The sequence below is a fragment of the Argentina silus genome (assembly GCF_951799395.1).
Source record: "Argentina silus genome assembly, chromosome: 14".
Classification (NCBI taxonomy): Eukaryota; Metazoa; Chordata; class Actinopteri; order Argentiniformes; family Argentinidae; genus Argentina; species Argentina silus.
Genome location: NC_139668.1, coordinates 10,897,976 through 10,908,123, shown reverse-complemented (window position 1 = coordinate 10,908,123; position 10,148 = coordinate 10,897,976). Strand labels below are relative to the sequence as shown.

Here is a 10,148-nt window from a genome sequence, read left to right as displayed (position 1 = left end):
ACTTACACGTACTTCTTAGGTCAACGTGCATGGAAGTATGTGTGACACGGGACGGTAGGTTATAAAAGTCATCTGACCGTAATCACTTCCAACGCTCAGGAGCCGGTGCACCTTAGAAGATTTACTAATCTTTTTTAATAAACATTTTGCATTTGATTATTTGGATTACAATACATCTTTCAATCAGGTAACACAATAATAACCGTGTTTGTTTATCTTATTGTAGGTGTATGTTCAAATAAAATTTTTACCCGTTTGCTATTTTTAGATATGGTATTATTATACAATGTATCATATATTATGACGTTCACTTAATTCATAATGTGTCATTTGCTGATTGTGTTGAAATTAAATCTGATTTCATTTTGACACAAACTTTATAATACTAGTGTATGCTAAGTCATCATGTTATGATGTTTTGTGCTAATGTTAATGTTGTGCTAATTACAGCATGCTAAGTTTGTGTTCTATATTTCACGTGCAGTGGTATGCTGTTGTGGATCACTTTTGTGGCACATGGCAAGACAAGAGAATCTTATTTTCAAGGGAAAAACTTTTCACTACCTGAAACTTGAATCACTTGCTTCTGTTTGGGTGAGTGTGATTTATTTATGAGAGAATAAAGTAACATTGATCAGAACCATCTTTTTTTATGCTGTTTGTTCATTCTGATTAAACGATTATCATTCTCTTTAGGGACAGACAGAGCTGAACTACAGTCTGCTGTACTTCCAAGACCTACCTTCTTTTTTGGGAAACATTCTGTACCATCATCGTCATGGTTGGAGTAAAGCCTTCTGACTTGGCTCCTACAGCAGCTGTCAAATTTTGGGGGGCTGGAACTGCAGCATGTGTTGCTGACCTGATTACCTTCCCCCTAGACACTGCTAAAGTCAGGCTTCAGGTGAGGGGGTTCACACACATGCAGTGATTTTGTCACAGTAGGAGTTTGTAACCATGACGATAAAAAGAAACGTGTCCCCTGGCTGCAGTACACAACGATAATTGCTGTAAAAGCACTACTTAATCAAGGCACTTTATTAAATTGTCAAACCAAGACCATACACTACAGGGTTTCCTTCAACACAAAGAGAAGTAAACAACACTTGTTTGTTTGTTTCAGATCCAAGGTGAATCAATGTCCTTAGAGGGGAGCAAGGTGGTGAAGTACAAAGGTGTGTTCGGCACCATCAACACCATGGTGAAGACGGAGGGGGCGAGGAGCCTCTACAATGGCCTGGTGGCAGGACTGCAGAGACAGATGAGCTTCGCCTCTGTCCGCATCGGCCTCTATGACTCCGTGAAGCAGTTCTACACCAGGGGGTCAGAGAGTACGTCCTGAAAGACCCCTTAATGTTGTATTTACTGTATATATATATATATATATATATATATATATATATATATATATATATATATATATATATATATATATGTTTACTCTGTCACGTCATTGTCTCAAAATCACATTCTTGGACAAAAATTGGTTCTTCGGCTTGTCCCTGTAGGAGAGTATTTTGTAGAACCTTTTTTGGTGCCATGTACAATCCTCTCTGTGGAAAGGGTTCTGCAATGGAACCAACAAGGGGAGTTCAAAAGGTTCTCCGACAGGGACAAGTTGATTACCCTGTTCTAAGAGTGAGTTAGTGTAAGTAGAAAATGTTGAATGTGGCTTTATGTTTTATATTGATTGTGTCCTGTCACATAGATGCTGGCATCGGGAGTCGTCTGTTGGCAGGTAGTACGACTGGAGCGATGGCAGTAGTCTTCGCTCAGCCCACAGACGTGGTGAAGGTGCGGTTCCAGGCCCAGGTCAGACTTGTCGATGGGGATGCAGTAAAGAGATATAACGGCACTCTGGATGCATACAGGACCATAGCCAGGAATGAGGGAGTCAAGGGGCTCTGGAAAGGTAACAGTAATGTGCCCAAAAAAAATAGACAATAGATATTGTGATTGGATTTAGCTTTTATTTCATAACATGGTGCATAGAGGATTATTTAATCACAGATGTATTCAACATACTGTATTCTCCCTCAGGTTGCTTGCCAAACATAACTCGGAATGCCATAGTGAACTGCTCAGAGCTGGTCACCTATGACCTCATCAAGGAACTTATCCTGAAGTATGACCTCATGACCGGTAAGCAGTGATAATAATATTGATGATGATGATGATGAAGCACTGATAATATTTGGTGATCTGTCAATGCTTTACCCCGGAGGGGATAAATAGGATTGTATTGAATTCAGTTTAATTCATGATAACACAGAGTACAGCTAAGTTAATAATAATATGGAGGTTATTTAAAAGTGTATCTTTGAAGTAATGCAGCTGTTTGTGTTTTCCAGATAACCTGCCGTGCCATTTCACTGCTGCCTTCGTTGCGGGTTTCTGCACCACGGTGGTGGCCTCTCCAGTGGATGTGGTGAAGACTCGCTTCATGAACTCCTCAGCTGGACAGTACAGCAGCGCTAGTAACTGTGCTCTTACCATGCTGACCACAGAGGGACCTAAAGCCTTCTATAAAGGGTATTTAATAGTGTGACATTCCACATTTCTAAATCAACAGAGGAGTTGACAGAGTCAATCAGATTATTGGCAGAAAAATACTTTTTATTTTTATTATTTTAAAATGCAGCCATTTTTGCTCAAAACTCAAACTCTGTGTTTGAGTATTATTGAGCATGCTCAAGGATACAAAGTACTTCAGTTCTACTTTGGTTTAGTATGTTTTGTTGATAAAGACATTTATTTTATTTCCCCTCTTTTAGGTTCATGCCGTCGTTCCTTCGCCTGGGCTCATGGAACATTGTGATGTTTGTGTCATATGAGCAGATCAAGCGAGGAGTGATGAGAGCTCAGCAGTCCTGGGAGTCTCCAATATAACCTCCCTCAGCCTGACTATGTAGTGACTATGTCTCCTGACAACAAACCCGTGCTGAAGAGCGTTTACTTGAGTGCCAGATGGATGGGGTTTGCACTTTCCATTGTGCCAACAATGCTTCAAAATGATGTCATGGATGTTTAAAGCTATGACTGCCGGTATGGGCAGAGCGCAACACCATCTAAAGGAAGAACCATACAGTTATGACCTTTGTAAAGGATGTTCTCCCACTGCAAGGATGATACCTCTACTCTACATGTGTCCATGAAGTCTTACTAGACAGATCAAGGGTTCCACTTTTTTTTCCTGTATATTTAGGAATTTATGTCTTGCTGATACACAAATTAGACGGTGTGTCTAGCTTGCATTTACAATAAGTACTGTGTATACACATACCTGGCTTTAGCTGAGGATATTTTGTTTCCATAACGGTCAAGAATATGTTTGAATGTGTATGAAATGTAAACACTAATTTATGAATTAATTATGTAAATGCATTCTATCTGTAGCACAACATTACTTTACCTCTAAATAGCCGCAATAATGTGCGAACAGATATCTGTTATTGCATTATGCAGGGTCCTGGTGGCTCTGTATTTGCTATTGTGAATGATACAAAACATGTTTTATTATAACACTGCCAGATAACTATGACCTGCCAGGAATTTAGATGGTATTATGAATTTGACTATGTGAAGTTGCACTTTTTATTCCTGTTGTATTTCTAATGTGAAACATGACATTTGGTGAGAGGCAGTGTAACTGTCATTTTGGACCAGGTACAGTGGAAGACAGTTCTGTCTAAATAGGAGAATTTGAAAGAGTCCTGCCATTTGAGGGGGAAAAAAGGATTCTGTAGCTGAATAAAATGATTGAATTTCAAAATGCTTGTCCCTTCCCTGCTTGGTGTTATGGGATGTGTTTGTTCTCAGAAGTAGGTTGAGCAAAGCTGCCCAACATTTATTCTTACACAATTAAACCACCTTTAGTGTCACTCCATACCTACTTCCACTGGATGATGACATAGATACCCCTTAATCCCTGTACACATAGCAGTTCTGTGAAGGAAATATAAATAGCTCATGAAGATTCACCGTACACTGTATGCAAGACTGAAAGTGCTAACTATTTTAAGCTGTTCTCATTAGAACTTGATGTTGCCACATTTATTTCACAATATATTACTAATCGTAAACAAACTGGGAAGGAGCAGTAAGTACTATAGTCTCAGCAGTGACCAGTGTCTTGCATCACAATAGTCACCATAATAATCAAACTAAATTCACATGATGGTACAGCAGCTTCTTCAGTGAGGGGTTAGCTTTATTCACTCACTAATTGTGATCATTTCTAGGTCATTTGTGATTTGAATATGGTATCTAGAGCTCCCCTATTCAAATTCAAACAAGAGTCCGTTTACCTTGTCCAAGAACTCTGTGATATAGAGATGTGGAGTTGACAGGTCCGTAGAGATTGGCTGACAGATGAGAAAATTGGCCAATTGGGGCTGCTTAGGACAATAGGTACTGCTGACATAGTTGTAACAAAAGTCAGCTCTCTGACAAAGGCCTTCACATCCACCGCTTTACTAATCACCTCCTGTAATACTACAGTCCTGGCTTCTCTCTCTCTCAGGGCTAATTAGTTTGAGCTTGATTGGGCCAGATGGCACTCTGGCTAACCCTATGGGTCATCAGGCGAATCCAGTCCCTAAGAGTAGGAGAGAAGACAGACAGCCACGAAGCTGGGCTTGCAATATGTTATTGTCATGTCAATGTGATCAGTCTACAGTAATGCTCTTATTATGCTCATCAATTGTTTCAGACCTGGGTGTGATTCAAAAACGGTAAAGAGAGGTGTAATTTTGAGGCTTGAAGGGGCCGACCATTTGACAGTCCCAGTTGTGGTGCCTGGCTGACCTTAGCAGGAGTCTCTTTGGAGTCGATCTGAGCTATCAAGTGCAGGTGAGGAGTTCAGGTTTACCCTGTGACTGACTGCAGTAAAGCACTGTCTTCTGTTCAAAATCATTCTAATCCAAGAAAGGCTTGATGTCATGATGTGCAATCTGATACACTATGAAGTAAGTGCCAGTCAATAGTGAGATTCATAGAGATGCAATAATAGAAAATAAACAAGTGTACAGTAAACATGCTCCCCATGAATGATGTAGCGCCCCCCGATAAAAGGAGAGTGATGGTGAAACCTGAATGAAGCAAGACGTTTATTCACAAACTTTTTACTCTGGTTGTCTCTGTTTTACAGTGCTGTGTCCCTGTTACGCATAGGGAGGGCTTTTCGCTTTAACTCTTGATTGATATAAGACGTCTGTACTTCAAACACAACTTTCATGAATAGGCTAAGACAAATTATTTGGACACCCAATATTTTCATCAGTCTTGCTTCTTACAGCTTTGCATTGATTTTTCAAAATATTATTCCCAAATTCATTAGCTAAGACAAAATATTTGCACAGGCAAATTATTTGGTTATGCAACTGGCTATAAACCAAGGTTACACAACTCTGGTTTCTGTATTGATATAGGCCAAATTTTGGTATTAAATTAAGCTGCATAACACACTTCACTCACAAATAATTATTCCAAAATTTGTTACGCCAGCTGCATTCATAGCCAGACTGAAAAGATACGGGAACCTGTAGTGCTTATTTGTTTAATTATCTTGCTTCTTACAGCTTTGCATTGATTTCTCAAAATATGATTCCCTAATTCGTTATGGGGTATATGCCTACTGCATTAGGTTACACTCCTAGCGCTCCACTTTGCACCCTATTATGACATGTTTAATGACGTCACCTCGAAAGTCCTAAACAATCTCTACAGAAAGACCCATCATTCACCCAAGTTTCAACCAAGTTGTCCCAGTGGTGTCAGAGAAAAACCTTGGGACATATGAACAGACAGAGACCAAATCCTAGTCCCCTCTCTGATTTCATTGGTCGAGGACAACAAGGCAAGGGAGAGAAAATAGGACCACACATGTTACTATACACTATAGGACTATTCAGTACATTGTTATTGTACACACAGCACCTAATCATACCCAATCATACAGTAGACAATTGCATCCTAGTCCAGTATCAATGTGGACCCTGCTGGTGATGCCTGGGCTGTAGGTTGAGTCTCTGCAGACGGGCAGACTTGGCTGGCCATCTGGAAGCCTGACCATACACACTCAGGCCATCAGGCTGACCTGCAGAAACACGGGAGGCTAAAGGCTGCAGAAGATAAGCATTGTTTACGTGGTCACCTAAGGAAGGTAGAAATGGAGCGTGGACTGGAGTGGAGGTGAAAGGGTGGTAGAGGTTGGGTAGGATGATAGCAGGGGTGAAACCATAGAAGAGATGGCAGGTATGAGGTGGGTCCTTGTGGGAGTCCATGCAGAGAGCAGGCGCCCTAGTCCCAGTGGGCTTTGGGGGTTTGTGGTTAGTTTGGATAAAATCCTGGAGTTTCTCTTCCTGAACAAGCTGGATGTGATAGATCTTGCGGGAGCTTTGAAAGGACTCCAAGAAGTCCGTTAGGGGCATTCTCCTCTCCATTAACTGTTGAAAGAGCACCTGTTTGGTAGAAAATCACATATGGTAGCAGCAGGCACTATACTACTGTACATTATACTGAAGTGATTTCTTTGCTTAGCATAATGCACATATATCTCAAAGTCTTTTTTCACTGTTGCATGTCAGATTGTCCAGCCTTACCTCACACTGTTCTTCAGCATGACCTATCTTTCTCAGGAGAAACCACTGAGCCCTCTGAAGGCTACGTTTCTCTGCTAGAAATAATCAGAAGGGACAAGCTATACTTTTGGAACAGTATGACAATCATCTATCACTAAAACAATTGTTACCAGATTGGATCAGGAAAAGAAGCATGTGTTGATGATAACGGTTGTGACTGTAACCTTCGTAAAGTCCATCAGAATTGCTAGGGCAATTGGAATTGCAATAGAAGCCAGTGTTCTGGAACGGTGATGACCCACAATGATAGGAATGTTTTCACTTTCAAACTCACCAAGTTGCCCTTCTTTGGCTTGAATGGTGCTGTTCAGTTTCTCCAGGTCCTGGTACTTCTTGGCTAAAAGCAGCTTGCCATTTCTGAGTTTTGGCTGGTGAGAAAGACTGGCCTCTGCCAATCTACGGTTTGAGACCAACAGAGTCTCTGTTGCCCACTTAAATCCCTGAAACTGGACATGATAATGACATTCTGAAAAAAAAGCCCTAAGCCCTTCAAGATGTTCTGTGTAGTGTCCTCTCATAACAACACATGGGAGTACATAATCAATGGCCATCACTGTAGTTATGTCCCGAAATCAAATGTTTGATCTGATCATTTTAATCTAGAGGGTTTAATCTAATTCTAGATTAAACCCTCTAATTCTAGAGGGTTAAATCTGATAAATACCTCTAGAATGTTACCTCTAACTGTGTGTCAGCTTTGTTTGTCAACTGTTCAAGTCCCAGAAATAATGTTACTGCTGTTTATATCATTCACTGCCCAATAATGGGACAATTGTAGATTTTACATGAATTGGGATATTTATACTCTTCGAATAAATTTTTTGTAAAAATTGATTTAAGAATTGATAATCTTGCATAGAAAATGTAAATGGTTCCTGAGATGTCAATGTAGCTTAGCTTATTTATTTGTTTTTGGTGATAAGATAGATACATCAAACAGAAGTTCACCACTGGAACATTCAATACTGTAAGAGATAGCATAGCCCACCTTTTGACTGAATCTGATGATTTGGTTCATTTTTCCATCATCCTGGAGAAGTTCCCTCAATTCAACAGTCCTCAACACACTGAAATGGTCAGATACTGACTTTGAGTCCCATATTAAAGCCATCCTGTCCCAGCATCAACAGCTTTGATCTAGAAATGTGCTTACATTTGTTCCTATATCCTGCACCAGGGTCGTAACTCTACTGTATTAAATAACAGGATACTGGTGTTGTCAATTTGTACGCTTTCCCTTGTCAGATGATGTTCCCCTAGAGGGCAACATAGAGCTGCTGTCCAATCATACATCAGTTCAGTGTACGGATTAAAATTTGGTGTCCAGATTCTGGTGGCTTTCACAACAGTCCAAGGGAAAATGTTTTTGTACAAATGATCATAGATAGACATGTTTTACCTCACATTGCATCAAAGTGGCCTACATTTGATCACAGAAAGGTAATTATTTTCATGACTTCCTCAATGAAATGACACCACAGGTGCATGGCTACTAACAAGAAAATGTAATCTTGCCAGAATTTAAAATCAAGTTTAATTCCTTGTTTTTTTGTATGCCTGTCATCATTATTATCATCAACATCATCATCAAGTAGACATCCACTTAGAGCATCTTAAAAGCAGCACTGGGTTAAGAGGGCTAATATAAGGGGATATCTTTATCTGTATATTTCCATATATCTGATATTTTAGAAGATGCATGCTCCAGACACAAATGTCCTTAATTTCATACAGTCTACGGAGCTAGGACAGTAATGGGACAGTTTATACATGCAATAAATCCAGACCTCCGAAGTCTCCCTGCTACCGTATGAGTCCAGGGAGATCCAGAGTGTGATACATTTCAGACACGCGACTGGTGCATGTCTGAAACAAAAAAGATTTGACTTTTTATTATAGTTGACATAAGCGTAGCATCCATTGAAATGTACTATAGCCTATAAGTAGTCATGTGATTATAATCAAAGTAGAGTAATTTATTCTCATAGTAAGCAGAGGCGTTTATATTCACTCCTCCTATTACAATTCAAACTATTGAATTGGCTCTATAGTCAAGACAGAGTATACCTAATTGCACAAGGCAATAACTTATTTTTCATTCATATTAAGGTAAGGCTCTGCGAGTTCCTGCGCTCCATGCATAACCAACAGCTCTTTTCAGAGCCATCTTGTAAAAAGAAAAATCATTGTATAACAAAGGTAATCAAACTTATTGCATACTCTATATTATAGTTTGACACCTTGGCCGATCAGGTTTCACAATTGTTCAAACAATCTCTGCACGTGGCTGGCCTCTTGCTTGAGCGTAGGCGCTTCCATATGACGTCAGTGCTTCAGTGAAAATAAAGCTTATAATGACTTATCTGGCAATTAGAGTGTCAACATTTATTAAGTCAATGTTGACGAACGGGTGCATCTCCAGGCATCTGAGAAATCATTCTGGTCAGATAAAATAGGTTTAATTTGTGGTCTATTGCTGCCATCTTTTGGACTAATATAGGAATTGCAATAGTAAGATTATTCTAGTAGTAGATGTATTCTAAGACTGAAGGTACTCTGAAGGTCTACACTGAAGGTCTTACTCTGAAGTGTGCACTTGAACTGCTCATATGGATTTCAAAGCATAGGACTGGTCAAAGCATGTGGTCTTATAACCAATTGTATGCTTATAAGTCCATGCAGTCCTCCTAATAATGTGAAACCATAACATATTGTGAAACCTTGCTCAGTCAGTGTGCTTTTGATCATTCGCATTGCCTGTCGTGACGCTGTCTGGGGACAAACATAGCAAGTTTGCATTGGAATTTCCATAGGAGACTAAAATATATAAATATAGCTATTTTAGCAATTGTTTTGCGTGATAAAATATTTTTATTTGATATTTGATACATGTACTGGTACAAGTAACTTGGCTAACGTGACCACTCGTTAATGTAGATGATGGGATTATATCTCCTATATCAATATGAGATTGTACATATAGCTATTCAAACTAGATTGTTGAGCTTGGTAAAGTATTTGTATTTCATATTGGAGAGACGTCTGCTACTCCATGTAATATGGCTAACGTGACCAGTCGCGCACCGATTTTTTTTCAATACATTTTCTAACCTGCGCAGTTTTACACACTGTCTCGGTTTTTGGGATGATGGGGAAAATAATCAAGAATATTAAATTATATTATGGTGGGAGTACATTCAACAGCCAAATATTACAATTAGGGTTGTTAATGATTCATCGATGATCAATTAATCGTCGTTAAGAATTTGATCGATCAAGTGGAATTTAATCGATCAAGTCTATCAAAATTAACAATGAAATTGAGCAACGTGTGCTCTCAGTAAGAGAGAGAGAGAGAGAGAAAGGACTGATGCACCTGCTCAAGTATGGCCTCCAATACGTCATCAGTTCAATCTTCGATCTGTGCCAAGATCCTGCTCCCATGCTGATCTCAGAGCAACCATAGAGGGGTAATTGACGTGATAGAATTGGTCATAAAGGTTAGAT

General features: G+C 39.6%; 1 protein-coding gene across 3 annotated transcripts; it reads left to right on the top strand.

The window, feature by feature from the left end:
- Positions 1-778: 778 nt before the first annotated feature.
- Positions 779-2,951, top strand: LOC310815039 (dicarboxylate carrier UCP2-like; the record flags this gene model as incomplete). 3 transcript variants are annotated; one of them, XM_083684647.1, is made up of 6 exons in its annotated part: positions 779-904; positions 1,124-1,331; positions 1,709-1,912; positions 2,041-2,142; positions 2,352-2,532; positions 2,775-2,951. In XM_083684647.1, 6 exons carry the CDS (start codon positions 779-781, stop codon positions 2,887-2,889), a joined length of 936 nt encoding a protein of 311 aa, XP_083540773.1. In that variant the 3' UTR covers positions 2,890-2,951. The 3 variants fall into 3 exon arrangements, with proteins under 3 accessions (XP_083540773.1, XP_083540775.1, XP_083540774.1); XM_083684649.1 differs by lacking the exon at positions 1,709-1,912; XM_083684648.1 differs by lacking the exon at positions 2,041-2,142.
- Positions 2,952-10,148: the final 7,197 nt, after the last annotated feature.